Source organism: Biomphalaria glabrata, chromosome 2, assembly GCF_947242115.1.
Source record: "Biomphalaria glabrata chromosome 2, xgBioGlab47.1, whole genome shotgun sequence".
In the NCBI taxonomy this organism is placed as follows: Eukaryota; Metazoa; Mollusca; class Gastropoda; family Planorbidae; genus Biomphalaria; species Biomphalaria glabrata.
The window spans coordinates 6,685,953-6,703,140 of record NC_074712.1 but is presented as its reverse complement, the minus strand read 5'-3'; the positions used below and the strand labels follow the sequence as shown (position 1 = coordinate 6,703,140).

At 35.1% G+C, this 17,188-nt stretch overlaps 1 protein-coding gene across 2 annotated transcripts in view; it reads right to left on the bottom strand.

The window, feature by feature from the left end:
- Nucleotides 1-508: 508 nt before the first annotated feature.
- The window catches only part of LOC106050197 (latrophilin receptor-like protein A), a 29,125-nt gene continuing 12,445 nt past the window's right edge, over nucleotides 509-17,188 (bottom strand). The window contains exons 5-8 of one of the 2 annotated variants that reach the window (XM_056018894.1): nucleotides 13,262-13,517; nucleotides 9,937-10,232; nucleotides 5,001-5,223; nucleotides 509-725 (exon numbers count right to left, since the gene is read on the bottom strand). In XM_056018894.1, coding sequence (XP_055874869.1) covers nucleotides 611-725; nucleotides 5,001-5,223; nucleotides 9,937-10,232; nucleotides 13,262-13,509 — 882 coding nt within the window. In that variant the 5' untranslated portion in view covers nucleotides 13,510-13,517 and the 3' untranslated portion in view covers nucleotides 509-610. Of the gene's footprint in view, nucleotides 726-5,000; nucleotides 5,224-9,936; nucleotides 10,233-13,261; nucleotides 14,085-17,188 lie in introns of those variants that run through there. The other variant, XM_013205144.2, reaches the window with a different exon arrangement.

Below are 17,188 nucleotides of genomic sequence, written 5' to 3'. Positions count from 1 at the left end.
AAAAATGTTTAGATAATTATTTTTTGTTTCAATATTGTTTTCTTGACCGCATCTGGCTAGTGTACAAATAAAAGCAAATGAAAATGCAAACAGGACAATATTTTGTGTGTGTGTATCGGTGGAGGTAAGGTACATTACAATTCACGGGTTAAAAGTAATAACAAAAGGATGGGTGTTCTGGCCAAAATATAAATCCTTTTAAAAATTGTCACGGAAGGGATTTAGATTTCACAGCACTTTAGGATGGTGACAGACAGAATGCGAAAAATAATTAGTGATTTTATCTGTTTCAGGATGGATAAAAATGTCTCTCAATGTAAAAAAAAATCAGTGTTGAAGAATTTCGTTAATTTCAGTCATAGTTATTCTATCTCTTAAGATCATTACTGTTATTATTATTCCAATCATGCCTTGACTAATTTGAACAAAAAAAAATCATAATTCATTCATAAAAGTTTAGATCGTAAGGTAAATACACAAATGATAATTCAGACACAAGAGTATTATAATTTGGTTATTTTTGGGAGGAATAGCTGTGTTTTTTTTTTCTTTACTTTTCAAATACACGGTTTCATTTGTTTACTAATGACAGTATATGGCTGTTTATTTTTTAAACTTCCGGTTGTTTCCAGAGAGAAGAATAAAGAGAGAGAACTCTCCTGTTGAACACAAAGGTCTGAAATATGGCCAGTCCTTGAAGTCCGTTTAGCAAAAGTGCAATGAATCTGTTGGATACAAGTTAATAATACAGTGCATAAGTCATATTACATCAACTATAAATAATTTACTTTTTAATTAATAAATTTACTTGCTGCTTAAAATATGTTCTGTTAATTATTTGGATTTTGATAATTAGTTAGGATTTATGAGGGACATGTATGACTATGCATGGCGACTATCAAGACTAGAATGTTAGATTTAAGCATCAAGATACCACAATCGTAACCTGACGTTAAACTTTTCGTCTCACCAGAGGCGCGGTGACTGAGCGGGAGCTGGAGGTCGCGGGTTCAAATCCTGGTGAGGACTGGATTTTTTTTTTACTTTTATATTTTTAATTAGAGCGCCACTGAGTCCACCCGGCTCAAATGGGTACCTGATATTAGTTGGGGAAAAGTAAAGGCGGTTGGTCGTTGTGCTGGCCACATGACATCCTCGTTGACCCCTAAGCCACAGAAACATAGGACCATTACATCATCTGCCCTGTAGACCACAAGGTCTAAAATGGGAACTTTACTTTTTTTTAATAGAGCACCCAGGTCTCATAGCAAAAAAAAAAAAAAAAAAAGCTGCTCTTTGCTGAAAACATCTGTTCCTGTACACACCGAGCAGGAGTCTTAGCTTGATATCAACTAAATTGCTGAGGCTGCTGCTCGTTCGGCCTGACTATCAACCTTGAAAGTCTAAGATAATATATGAATCCATCATAAATAAATATTGACTTTTACTCACATAGCCCCCCTTCCGGTCCCCAACCGTAGAACCAACATTAGCTCATGTTGAAATGGTGTTTTTTTTAATTATTTACTTAAATATATTTCCATTATGTGACCAATTTTGGACAAAATTTATTTATTACAATCTTTTTGGCTAATTATCTTATTTAAAATTAATACAGCACCGTAATTAGTATTAAGTCCCAAGCTTTTGGCAATGGAATACAAGGAAACATTAGTCTAGAGATATCTTGAAATATAATTTTGTAATTATATACTTATATGCATTTGGCTAATAATCTTTTTTAAAAAACTTACTACAGCACCGTAATTAAGGGTCCAAGCTAATATGGATGCATATGCTCAGATTTCCCTTTAGTAAAGGTTTCAAAGAAAAGTCAAAGTAACTCTTAGCTTGAGTTGTACTTGAGTCCAAAGATAAAGTATATTATCCAGTATAATATGGCTATACTTTGGCCCATATATATTTCCATATGTTAAATATGCATCCAACCCAAAGTAATTTAAGTAATAAATTATTCTTTTTTCATTAATGATTTCTTATCTTATCTTATCTTATCTTATCTTATATAATACATGCGCTACTTCAAAAAAGAAGATGATTACGTCCTACGCGTCATGAATTTAGTCATGCATATTAACCAATGACTTAAATTCTGCCAAGTCACTGGTTTTCCTGGCTAGCTCAGGCAACCCATTCCATGCTCTAATGGCACTAGGGAAGAAGGAGTATTTGTACAAATTTGTCCTAGCATATGGGATGAGGAATGTGCCTTTATTTTTGTGTCTTTCAGAGTATTTTATTAAAGTTTGTTTTTATTTGAAGATTATGGTTCAGTGTTTTATGTATAATTGCTACTTTACTTTTGAGTCTTCTGTCCTGAAGGCTTTCTAAATTTAGTGATTTTACTAATGGTGTTACTCTAGTCAAATGTGAATATTCCTTTGCTATGAATCTCACTGCTCTATTTTGTGTTTGTTCCAGTTTCTTAATGTTTTCTTGAGTTGAGGGGTCCCAAACGGAGGATGCATATTCTATTATTGGCCTAACCAAGGTTAAATAACATTTTAGTTTTATGTTCTTATTTGATTTATTGAAATTTCTTTTAATAAACCGTAATGCTTTGTTTGATTTTTTTATAGTTTCATCAATATGTGGATTCCATGACAGTTTTTCATTTATTATAACACCTAGGTATTTTGCTTTTTTAGTCTGTGTTACTGGTTCGCCATGAATAAGATAAGTGGAATTAATTTGTTTTAGTTTTTTTTTTGTTACTCTTAACAACTGACATTTTTCTGGGTGGAAAGACATGCTCCAATTTGATTCCCACTTCCGTAATTCATCTAATTCTCTTTGTAAAATATCTGTGTCTTGTGTTGTTTTTATTGTTCTATATATTATGCAATCGTCTGCAAATAATCTGACTTTTGTTCCTGAAGTAATGCAATTTGGTAAATCATTTCATTTATGTAAATTAAAAATAGTAGTGGACCTAAGACTGTTCCTTGAGGTACACCTGAGTTTACTGTTATCGGTGTTGATTTAGAGCCATTTATTATTACAGTTTGTTCTCTCCCTATCAGAAAATCTTTAATCCACTGATGCAGTGGACAATAAAAAAGACAAAATATTTCAATTTTTTAAGCAAACTATGGTGGTGAACTTTGTCAAAAGCCTTGGAAAAATCTAGTAAGATAGCATCTATTTGTTCACTATTATCTAAACCTTTTGAAAAATCATCAATTAGTCCTATTAGTTGTGTTTCACATGATCTATATTTCCTAAAGCCATGTTGGTATGGGGTGAGGACATTATGTTTGTCTTAGTGGTTTATGATGTTCCTACATATTATGTGTTCTAGGATTTTACATGTGATGCTGGTAAGTGATACTGGTCTGTAGTTTCCTGGGTCAGATTTTTCTCCTTTTTTAAATAGGGGGGTGACATTAGCTTCTTTCCAATCCTTTGGTACTCTGCCCTGGTTAAGCGATGCCTGAAAGAGTATTTTGAACACTGGGGCTAGCTCATTGCTTAGTTCTTTGAGTAATCTAGCTGGAATACCATCAGCTCCAGACGCTTTATTTGGTTTGGTGTTGGCTAATAGTTTTTGAATTCCATTTTCTTGTACTACTAAATCTTCTATGTTGTCTACTTGGTTTAAATTAAGTAGGCCTAATATGTCTTTGTCTCCTGGGGCTGAGAAAGCTGATGCAAAGTATTTGTTTAGGATGTTTGCTTTAGTTTCATTATCATTATGTATTATGTTATGTTCATATTTTAATGACGCTATGCCTGTTGTTTCCATTTTCTTAGACTTAATGTATGACCATAGGTTTTTGTTGTTATCTTTAGATATTACATTGTTTATGTATTCACTCTGCAGCTGTCTGCTTACTTTTTGGGTTAGGTGTTTAATTTTTATATACTTTTTGTAAACTCTTTCTGACTTGGTTTCTTTAAATTTTCTATATAGGTTTTCCTTCTGTTTACAAAGCTTCTTTAGTCTATTATTAAACCAGCATTTATTTATTTTGTTTGATGTGTATCTAGTTGGTATATGATTTTCTATAATGCTTTTAAGATAGTTTTTAATGAAATTCCAGAGGTCATCGACTGGTTGGCTAATGTCTTTTTCTAATAAGAATGTTTGTTGAAAGTTTAATGCAGCTTGGTGTAGTTGTGTTAGGTTACATTTATTCCAGAGTAAGATTTTTCTTTTGGGTTTTGTATTGGCTACTGCTTTTATCTGACTGTGTATTTTTATGATCTCATGGTCTGATAGACCAGGGATAATATCATAATCAACTACTAGTCCAGGTCTCTTGGTTAAGAAGAGATCTAATGTGTTGTTTAATCTAGTTGGCTTTTTAATGATTTGATCTAAACTTAGGTTGTGTAAAGTTTCTATGAAAAGCTCATTTATGTCCTTAAGGTTTTGGTGTTTATCTATGGTTAGTGTTTTCCAATTTATATCAGGTAGGTTGAAATCACCCATAATCCAAAAAACTGCATTTTTATTTGTCTCTTTAAGTGTAGTAATCTAATTACATAGTTCCTGCATGTATTCTAAACTAGAATTTGGTGGTCTGTAAATGCTGCCTATTATTAGGGATGTTGAGGTGGTATTAATTTTACAAAATGTAGATTCTATATTTTTTGAGTTAGGTAAGGTAATTTCTCCTGCAATAAGAGTGTTTTTTATTGCTAAGAGAACTCCTTCATGATTATCAGCCCTATCTTTTCTAAAAATAAAAAAAAATGTGGTGGAACTGACGGTTATAAAATGGAGTTAAGGCGAATAAGTATTAAAGAGTGTTTACAAAATATAACTTAATCTTTATCTAACTGAAACATTCTTTAACATTTTATAATTTTTATGTGAACCTCAAGGTATTTAGATTTTTTAAAAGTATAACTATAGTACAAATGATATAAAGTCAGCATCAGGTGAAAAAAAAATTATACACTTAACGTTTCAAAAACTGTGACCTTTAACCTACAGTTAAATAAATCTTTATATCTCTTTATAAATGAATTACCCTAATATTTCACTATCCAAGAACTCTGCAAGGACCGCCACAATCCAAAACATGCCAGTCACTGTTGATAGTTTGATATAAATTGTCGTATTGAAGTCTGGTGTGGTGCTGGACAAGGAAGCCGTCCGAAGCCGTTGGACACTGTAAATTTTGTAAACCGTTACAAGATAGAAGATGACGTTGATCAAGGTTATAGCGAACAGCGGAGCAGCTACAGTGATTCCTGGAATAAACACATTTTTTATTATTATTAACGATCTTGTAAACTAGGACTTAAGGAGATGAAGTCAAAAACATGTAAACAAAGATACTAATAGAAGCGCATATATATATATATATATATATATATATATATATATATATATATATTTAAACCTGTTACATTAAATGTTCTTATCTGAATTATCGGCATTACAGGATATATACTATGATATAATAATAATATTAATAATAATGATAATGGCTGCCGGAAGCAATGGCGTGTTTTCCTTCTTTCTGGCTTAGTGCACTTTTTAGCGAGATCAAGGAAGTATTTGTACTCTAGACTTGAAGAATACTCAAGTACTGCTACATGGTTGTATATATTCCATTTAAAAAAAAACAAATTACACACTCAAAATGCTTTGATCATAGTCATAGGTGGTTTTGAGTTTAAATCCTTCTTCAGCGGGGTTTGAAGGTAAAAAAAAATACCTTTTCAATATAAAAAAAAAAATTACACACTCAAAATTCTATGAGCGTTGCTAATCCAAGGGGGGTTTGATTTTAAACCCCCCTCATTCAGAGTTTTTTTTTCAAAGTTTAAAATCCCCCTAATGGTTTTGAGTTTAAATACCCCCATACAGAGAGTTTGGAGGTTGAAAACCTATCTCTTCAATTTTATTCTAAAGCAAACTGCAGTCACCAAATTCTATGAGCGTAGCTAAGGGGGTTTTGAATAAAAAAATTTAAAAAACTCCACAGATTTTTTCGTTTATGAGAGTAACAAAAGGGGTTTTGAGTTTAAACCCCCCTTCAGCGAGGTTTGAAGCTAAAAAAATACCTTTTCAATATAAAAAAAAAACAAATTACACACTCCAAATTCTATGAGCGTAGCCAATTAAGCCATTATCTCTACCTACAATAACACCGACAACAACAGCATGGTCATATGGTTTTCAGACCTTGTGGTCTATAGGGCAGATGATGTAAAGTTCATCTGATTCTGTGGCCTACGGTTAACGAGGGTGTCATGTGGGCAGCACAACGACCAATCGCCTTTACTTTTCCAAAACTAACTTTAGGTACCCATTAGAGCTGGATGGACTCAGAGGCGCACGAAGATGTAGAAATTAAAAATCCCAGTCTTCACCAGTATTCGAACCCCAGACCCCGGTTCAGTAGCCAAGCGCTTTACCACTTAGCTACCGCGCCTCCTATTTAGGGTGAATATATTCATTAGACAAGAAACTCCATTTTTGCTGCGTCACTTCCATGTTTGCTAGATCTAGATCTTAAAAGCTTCCGTACACAATTGAGAAGTGTTGTTGGTGGTAGAACAAGAGGAGCCAAAAGGATCAAAAGGACGAGAGAAATGAATATAGACATTATCAAATCGTTCCTCCGTATAAATAACTGTGATGATCAACCTTTTCCAGGTTATAGGCAAACCTCTTCTAGGAGTTTAACAAAATATATCCTAATCTAAGCCTTACAGAGCAGAATGTTGTAGACAGACGGTCTGTAATAATAATTAAATGCTATTTGACCCCTATAGAAATTGACGTGATAAGACCAGAAGTAGGTCATGAGCTTCAGATACAAGAGCTCATCTCAGATATAAATAACACACCCACTCATCCGACCAACGAAAACGTTTGTAGACCTGCCAACCAACAAGAGAATGATTTAACATCGGCAATAAGCAATGAGCTACACTCAAAATTTTGTACTCTCATGGACATCTACATAAACACCAATCTTAACTCTAGGCCTCGTATCCCTAAGCTAAATGTCAAGAAAGAGACAAACACTTATATTAATGAAATAAATAAAGTTTTAGTCAACTATTTTGAAACACCAAGAAATTTGTCAGAGACACCTCGCTACATACTGCGCCGCTATGGTTGTCTTGACAAAAGACCTTCGAACTAGGCCCAATTAATTAGGGACCAAAAAAACATATGCCAGCATGGAAAAAGCGCCTTGAAGATTAATCAGCTGAGGAGCCAAATGGATACAATAGGACAATATCTTGGAAACAACCAAACCGCGAACATTCTTAACAAAATGAGTCCATATTAAGAGCAGCTGGAATCAAACTGACGTTTGAAAGATACGCTGAGACAGAAAGCTAAACTAAAGGGAGCTAGGTTAAAGCGCTACAACGAAATCACCAAAAGAAAGGAGCATAACGCTTTATTTCATCACACGAGAAAACAGTTCTTCCGTAAACTAGCTGATAATGATGCTGACAAAATTCAAAACATTGATAGCACTAAACACGGCTCCTTTACCGACTATTGGGCAGCCCTTTGGTCTGACCCTCTACATTACAACGTACAGGCTGACTGGATCGACGAAATCCAAACTAAAAACAACCTAATACCAGAAATGCCTGATGAGGATTTCACAGCTGAGGAAGTCTCAGCAGCTATATCAAAAACCCTCAACTGGACTTCTCCTGGACCGGACAATATACACAACTTTTGGCTGAAAGAACTTACAGCCGTACATGCACCACTAGCATCAAGTTTTAACGAGCTAATATCAGAACCGTCTTCAATGCTGTTAGAACTCACTGAAGGGAGAACATCTCTCCTCCCCAAAACAGGGGATCCGAACCAACCATCAAACTATCGCCCTATCACTTGTCTGTCAGTGGTGTATAAACTATTAACTTCACTTTTAAAAAGTAAAATGTATAAATTTTGTTCTGCCCATAAGCTACTAGCAGAGGAACAACAAGGTTGCATTGAAGAGTCGGTGGGCTGTAAAGTATAGCTAACTATAGATGGTATTATATTGCATCAAGCTAGTAGAAGAAAGAGAAATTTACACATGTGTTACATCGACTACAAAAAAGCTTTCGATTCAGTTCCGCATGATTGGCTATTAAAAACCCTGGATATTCCTAGAATCAACCCAAGAATAAAACAACTATTGAAAGTCTGTATGAATAATTGGAAGATAAACCTGCACCTTAATCGTGATAAACTAGGTTTTGTGCACATAAAAAGAGGTATATACCAGGGTGACTCACTATCTCCAATCTGGTTCTGCCTAGCGATTAATCCTCTATCTACATTACTCCAAGACTCTACAAACGGTTTTAGGGTTGACACTAAATGCACTAAATGTGTGTCCCACTTATTATACATGGATGATCTAAAGCTATATGCAGAAACCGAGCAAAAATTACACCCCTTAATCAAAACGGTAAAATGCTTTAGTGACGATATATGTATGTCTTTTGGCATGGATAAGTGTGGCATCATAAGCATTAAAAAGGGCAAGGCAACCAACACCAACAGTGAATTTAAAGGCATCGAGGAGTTTAACTCAGCTTCTCTTTATAAATATCTTGGAATAAACCAGAATGCCAAGATAAACCATAAGAAATTAAAAAAAGGACTTTCTTGGTAAATATAAACAAAGAGTTAATAAAATCCTCAACACCAAACTGTCTGGCAGTAATCTCATCACTGCAATAAACAGCTGGGCCGTCCCAGTGCTCCTTTACACGTTCGGTGTGATCAAATGGACTGACACCGACCTACATGACGTTGACAGACTCACTAGAACCAAATTTCGATGCCTTCACCCCAAGTCCTCCACCATAAGGTTATACCTGCCCAGAAAGGATGGGGGTCGTGGATTGCAAAACATCTTCAAATTGTGTAAGATGCAAGTTATAAAAAATACGATCAAAACTGCTCGCCTCCAGCAACCAATGTGGGCGAGTCGATTAAACACATTATGTCAGGATGTCCAGCCCTATCAGAATCAGCCTACCTAGTTAATACACCAACACCTGGCTTTGATGTACAATTTGATCGGTAAGGACACTCCTCCTTTTTATAAATACTCTCCACAAGAGGTTCTCGAGTCTACTGAACATCTGCTGTACTGGGATAGGCCTATTCTGACCGACAAAACGGTAGATTTCAATCGCTCGGATCTGCTGTTCATCGATAAAAAAGAAAAAACCGCTACCATTATCGATATCGCCGTACCACTGTGTCATAATTTAAGAAAAACTGAGATAGAAAAGCAAAGAAAATATGGGAACCTAGGCTTGGAGATTAAGCGTCTATGGAAATTGTCCAAAATAAAAATATACCCCATTGTTATATCAACCGAGGGGATAATAACAATTGACGTCACAGACACTTTCAAGGCCCTTAACATTCCTAGAAACATCTTCGATGCCTGTCAGAGGGCGGTAATGCTGCAGACCTGACACATCACCAGAAAATTCCTCAGTGGAAGCTGTTAAAGGGACTACGATGAATTTTGTTTCTCTTTAGCGAAACTCGAAACTCTTTATTGCAGTTTGGAGGTCATCTCTTTTACGCTGCCTTCCTTTACGCTTAGCAGAAATGATCGTCTTTGGCGTGCAGTCATCCCCAAGGCGGGTAAGATGTCCGACCCAGCGCAAATGTCAAATAGAAAGTGGTGTTTTTATACGTTTCTACAAGGACCCCAGAAGAATACTGTGGTCTTACCAGCGCATGTCCGTTATTGGATGAGTTCGGATGAAGGACATATGTTTGAGGAGCATCCAGATCTCAAAGCCATTTAAATGTGTGTTGTGTTGTATGATAGTACAGAAAGATCTTTTTTTTATATGATGCAATGAGATGAATTATGAAATGACGAGAAGTTACTTTGTTTTTGTTTAAACATATAATATAAATATGTTAATTATCTATGCATATGTATTTGTATTACTTACCAATTAACAAAGGAGAGTCTAAATAGCATTGAACATTTCCATATCCGAATTCTCTCCCTTTTGACATGAGGAAGCTATATGTTAGAACTGCACTGACATCGATGACAGGTAAAACCAAGGACCCAGTCAACCATTTCCAGGTATCACAAGTCATATTACGTTCATTGTTCATTCTCACGCTGGCAGTGAAAACGCGAAACATGTGAAAGCTACAGATGAAGTTCCATGAGAAGTTCCACAGCCACAAGAAATGAACCAGAACGCCAATGAATGCACACCAAAACCTGTAAACAGAGCTAGGAAAGCAGAAACAACAATGTCTGAGTTCAAATTAATGTGGTGTATATATATATATTTGGGGGGTCATCTCTTTTACGCTGTAAGCTTAGCAGAAATGATCGTCTTTGGCGTGCAGTCATCCCCCAAGGCGGGTAAGATGTCCAACCCAGTGCAAATGTCAAATAGAAAGTGGTGTTTTTATACGGTTCTACAAGGACTCCATAAGAATACTGTGGTCCTACCAGCGCATGTGCATTATTGGATGAGTTCAGATATATATAGATATAGATATAGATATATAGATATATTTATATATATAGACACAGAAAACTAATAGCGGCTATTCCCCTTCGTGAGGGCCGCTAAAAATCGTTCAATAAATGGCCCAAGTTTTAGCGATCCCTCGCCCCCCCCCCAATGTATTTGTCAGCTAGTGATTCCTAGTTTCTTTTCTTCTTATTTCCTTCTCTTTCTCTTTTCCCAATGTTATATTCTCTCTCTTCTCTCTCTCTCTCCTCCCCATTTCCCTATCTCTTTCTTTCTCTTCTCCATATTTCCTTCTCTCTCTCTTCTATCTCCTTTTCTCTATTTCTCTCTTCTTCCTATTTCACTATTTCCTATTTTGAAGAAAGTACGACATTTAAATATTCAAAACACACAGGTCAGGGATTGACAGTGGACACCAGTAATGGAGTAATATATATATATCCTTTACTCTTAAGCAATCAGTTCTTCTATGTATGTATACATATTTATACATATATTGTTATAACCCCACCATGCACACCGTAATCCAAGATAGTCCAGAAGGTGCGCACTATTAGTGTGTTGGCATTAGAGAAGAAGGGAACTATTTCCGCCCAAGTCTAGAGCCGAAATGAAGAAGCTGTGTTCAAGACAGATGTCCTATGTCTTTATGTCTCCGTGTAAATAAACATTTATATCTAATTGAGTTGCCTCACTTAAGTTATTACAATATATATCAATTTTATTTCGAAAACGGCTCTAACGATTTTCTTTTCAATTGCAAGGTACGCGATTCTTATTTCTTCCCACATAGACCTTTGACTTGATTTGGAAAGGCCCGCTTCCTAATGCGCCTCGACACATACACGCTCCCATATTTTGGAACCGTTAATGTCGGTAACACTTTTACTTATCCCTCCCCCCATCCCACCCTCGCCAACAAAAAAAAAAGTTAGACCTTCATGCACATCCCCATTTTTAGTTAGACCACTTCTAAAAGGAAGCGGAAGTGACTTAAGGCATATTACAAAAGTAAACTTATAATAATAATAATAATAATAATTTTTTTTTTATAAAGCGCTGTTAACAAACAAAATGTAAGCTCAAGGCGCTGTAATAACATTACAAACACAAACACGACAATAGAAATCAAAAACTAATCTAAAAAATTTTTAAACAAGTAGGTCTTAATGTTCTTCTTAAAAGTGGTATAGCATGTTGTCTGTCTGAGATCAATGGGGAGTGAGTTCCAAACCTTTGGTCCGTGCACTGAAAAAGCCCGCAGACCGTAGCTTTTGAGGGAGAAACGTGGCACCACGTTGAGTACTTAGGGAAAAAAGAAAAAAAATGCTTTAAAGGTAAGGGATTTGTGATATTTTGTTTCATATGTTGTATATGTATGGTGCGCCCTTTAGGGGAATATCTATACTATAAAGTAGAAAGTAAGGCGTATGTATGTATGTATGTATGTATGTATGTATGTATGTATGTATGTATGTATGTATGTGTATGTATGTATGTATGTATGTATGTATGTATGTATGTATGTATGTATGTGACAAATAGAAATAAAAACCGTTTGACCAATCTTGATAAAACTTGGCAGAAATGTTCCTTGGGTACTATCTTAGACCGTAGTGTATGTATTGTAGCCCTAAAACTAACTTAAGACCCTCAAAAAAAAAAGTTGCCCAACTCTATTAAACTATTAGTATTTAATAAATCTAGTCAAAAATAAAATACAAAGTTTGATAAAGCTTCCGTTTTTTTTTGTTTTTTTTTGCGAAAGGCAATCAGGTTTCGAATCTGTCAAAAAGTGTTTTTAGTGAGCACCTAGGAGGTGGAACCTGTGTACGAAATTTGATACGCACGATAGTTTAACAGATCTCTCGTTGAATGTGTCAGTCAGTGAGCGGTCAGATCCACTTAAATTATAAATTGGAGATTTTCACAAGAACTTCAACAATGAGAAAGACTAAATTTAACTTTACAATTGCCATAAAGAATTATAAGCTACAAACAGGAAGAGGTAAAAATATTTTGCTTGGTTGAATAGCGCGAATAACTACTCGACCTTTAAAGAAATGATGAACACTTTTTTAGTTGTTTTTTTTTGTTTGTATACCGGATACACTTATGAGCTTACTATTTTTTGAAGCCATGTATGCAATTATCCGTTAGATCTATAGTTCATTTAAATAAAGAAAAAGATATCCACTTTTGTTGATACCATTTGCAATCCATCGATTTCAAGTTTCACTATAATTAATAATTAGTCACTAGTATAAACGAATATTCACATTTGACTAGAGTAACACCTTTAGTAAAGTCACTAGATTTAGAAAGCCTTCAGGATAGAAGACTCAAAAGTAAAGTAGCAATTATACATAAAATACTGAACCATAATCTTCTAATACAAAAACAAAACCTAATAAGATACTCAGAAAGACACAAAGATAAAGGCACATTTCTCGTTCCATATGCTAGGACAAATCTTTACAAATGTTCCTTCTTCCCTAGTGCTATTAGAGTATGGAATGGGTTTCCTGAACTAGCTAGGAAAACCAGTGACTTGGCAGAATTTAAGTCATTGGTAAATATGCATGACTAAATGCATGACTCGTAGGACGTAATCATCTTCTTTTTTGAAGTAACGTCAGTATCGTATAAGATAAGATACTTTCCTATTTATTGTCAATTAAAACTGATAGTTTATTCCTAAAAAAAAAAATTAATTTAATATTAATCAAATAATTAGCTCTACGTAGAAAGTATATATATAAAAGGAAATTCGGCTTACGTGTAAGCACTGATAATCAGAGAGACTTGTGCCAAGAGAAGACTGAAGCTGAGAAACATGTTGTTTACACCAGCCTTTGTTCTCAAGACAGGAAACATGCAGTATGTCAACAAGGTCAGTAGAAGACAAACCATGGAAATAATGAAACATATCCACGTCAGGAAGTTTTCAACCAAACACAGAGTCTCCTTGCAATGTTCGTCTTTAGGTCTCTTAATGTCTGGATCTCTTTCTTTCAATACCTTCATTTTCCTGTCTAACAGATTAATGCACACATCAAGAGTTCTATCTTCATTAACTTTCAGCATAACTAAATCTTCATTGTCTGTGATCTGCAACTTAGTGTCGTTGAAGTCGATAGTTATAGTCACATTGGGCGGTAACGTCTGATCATCAATGCTCACTTGGTAAAAAGATTGGTCAAAACTTACATGCTTACAAATCATTACTTGGCTTACAGACACTTTATGTTTGCATCCTCTTTCAAGTTTCCCTACATTTGTATTTTTCATTTTATTAGAAGTCACATTAGAATTGTAAGTTGAAACAAATATTTGATCAATTGTACGTTCAGGTTGTAAATATTTTACATAATAAAAAGGTTGAAGCTTAACATCAGGTTCATCACACAATCTCAAAATTAAATCCTTTTGTACTATTTCTAACAAAATTGCTGATTCAAAGTCTGTTATTTCCCAATCTTCATATATTTTAAGTATTATATAAACCAGAAAGAAAAGAGAATTGTTTCCAGACTTTGAGAGGCTCGACCCTGCATCTATTTGAATGAAATACTCAGCTCTTCGGTTAGTAACATTTTCCAATCTTTCTATCAGCTGAAATTGTATAAAGAACAAGAAAATTTTTATAAAAAAAAGAAAAAGCTTATATTAAGCGTAGCAGTATCAATTTGTTAGCATCAGTCGTGTAATTAAATTTTTAAAATATCTAGACTAACAATAAAAAAATATATATATACAAATAAAAAAAGGGACAAATGACCAGAATTCTAACTCATGGAACAAGCGCTCTCATGCTTCTCAAGCCAACAAGGTAGCCATTCTGCTAGTTGAGAGCTTATGAACATTGAAAATTGTATGGTTATCTATTATGTCTATTGTCTCGTCATGTGTTCGATTTACTCAACAAAATAAATAATAAACAAAAGTTAATAAATCATTTTTTTTTTAAATTGATGCTTGTGTTGTCAGGTAAAAAAAAAATTGTGCAAGAAATCTGCTTGATGCGAGTTGGTTATCCTATGCTTTGAGATTTAATAGGCCTAGCTGTCTATTTAGACTTAGATCTCAATAATAAGGTGTACTTGATGTTCCTGCAGTTAAAAATTACTGTTTGACGCAAATGAATTGATTAAAACCATAAAATATTGACCTAACTCACTAATCAGATTCCCACTAGAAACAGAAATTAAACACCTCCACGTGGCTCACAAAACAATTCAGAACAACCCCATACATAATACTGAATAGAAACTTTTGGCAAACAATGTTTAACATTTTATAATACTGCTATTTTCAGTTGCAAATATTTACTCCCATGACTTCTACCACCATCTTACTTTACCCTCTTCAAATGCAGACTGACTAAATAGTTGTTGAAAAGTTGTACAAATTTTAATTAAACTTTTTAGTTAGTAACTAATAAAAAAATAATTAAACTACAATTGTAACTAAACTTTTTTTTCTAGCTAAACAATGGTCTTAAATTATTTTTTTTTTAGTTAAACTAAAAGTTTCTAATTTTTTAGTTAACTTTTGCCCATCATTACATGTAAGACACAAGCCATGAACAGTCCAGAGATGAATGTTGGCATGTTGCGTACCAGCGCGCTGTTAGACAAAATGCACGATAGTCTAGAGATGAATGTTGTCATGGTTCGTACCTGCGCCTGTTAGACACAAGCCATGAACAGTCTAAAGATGAATGCTGACATGGTGCGTAAAAGCGCACTGTTAGACACAAGCCATGAACAGTCTAGAAATGTATGTTGACATGGTGCGTAACAGCGCACTGTTAGACACAAGCAATGAACTGTCTAGAAATGTTTGTTGACATGGTGAATAACAGCGCACTGTTAGACACAAGCAATGAACTGTCTAGAAATTATGTTGACATGGTGCGTAACAGCGCACTGTTAGAAACAAGCCATGAACTGTCCAGAGATGAATGTTGACATTTTATATTCATATGGCTCCTTATGTCTTGTAAGAAATGGATGCGCTCATGTGAGTCACTGGTATAGGTTTCGTCTTGAGACGGGACAGAATCTGGTGTGTCCTATCAAACCAATTCTAGAGCGGCAGAGTTTGCCACAGTTCGTGCATGTATATGCATCTGTACTAGGGTTAGCTGACAGGCAGCTTTCTTCTTCTTTCTCTTGACTGATATATATATATATATATATATATATATATATATATATATATATATATATATATATATATATATCATGGGCGTAGCCGGGGGGGGGGGGGTTGGGGGTTTAGTGACTGATCTTTTGCTTTAATTATGTTTATTTTAGTTGAAATTTTAATACTAAACCATCACTTACCCTAGCACAGCCAAGGGGTTTTGAGTTTAAAACTCCCTACCAAGGGGTTTTGAGTTTAAAACTCCCTACCAAGGGATTTTGAGTTGGAAACCCCCTACTAGGGGGTTTTGATGGGTTTTGAGTTTGAAATCCCCTACCAAGGGGTTTTAAGTTTGAAACCCACTACCAAGGGGTTTTGAGTTGGAAACCCCCTACTAGGGGTTGTTTAGGGGTTTTGAGTTTGAAATCCCCTACCAAGGGGTTTTGATTCTAAAACCCCATACCAGGGTGTTTTGAGTTTAAAACCCCTACCAGGGGTTTAGAGTTTAAAACCCCTACCAGGGTTTTGAGTTTAAAACCCCCTACCAGGGGGTTTTGAGTTTCAAAAACCCCTACCAGGGGGTTTTGAGTTTGAAACCCACTTCCAAGGGGTTTTGACTTTTAAACCCCCTACCAGGGGATTTGCAATTCAATCCCCCTCTTCTATAAAACAAAAAAAATACAAACGACTATCCCAAAATTCCAAGAGCACATCTAAGGAAGATTTTGATTTTAAACCCCTCTCCAAAATTTACGATAAACCCCTCTTCAATATAAAAAAGCAAATTACGCACTCAAAATGCTATGAGCATAGCCAAATGGGTTTTTAGTTTAAATCCCCCGCCAGCGGGGTTTAAAGCTAAAAAATAAATCTTCAAAATAAAAAAATAAAAAAAATTCGCAATCAAAATGCTTTGAGCGTAGCTAAGCCTATTGGGTGTTTTGAGTTTAAATTTCCCTTCAGAGGGGTTTGATGATAAAAAATACTTCTTCAATATAAAAAAAAAGCAAAATACACTGTAAAATTCTTTGAGCGTAGCCAAGCCAATGGGGAATGGGGTGAGTTTCAACCCCCTCTCCTCCAGATGGCTTTTTTAAAAGTTTAAATCCCCTCAAGATAGTTTTGAGTTTAAAATCCCCCTACAGAGCGTTTTAAGGTTGAAAGTCTCTCTCTTCAATGTTATTTCTAAAGCAAACTACAGTCACCAAAGTCTATGACCGTAGCTAAATGTGGTTTTGAATTAAAAAAAAAAAAAACAGCTCCAGATATATATTATAGTTTAACCCCCCCCCCTCCCCCAACGGTGATTTTTTTGACAATAAAACTTCCCTTTTCGATATAACATCTAAAGCAAAATAGTCACCTAATTCCAAGATCGAAGTCAAGAGAAGTTACACATGTCTACCAGTGGCTGGGCTCCATTAATAAAGTGCAATGAAATTGAAAAGCACTAAATGTGGCTCTACAAAGATTGCTAAGACGGATTTTAGGAGTCAGTTATAGAGATCGGGTCTAAATCATGGAAATCCTAATCCGAAGTGAGACTGGACCCTTT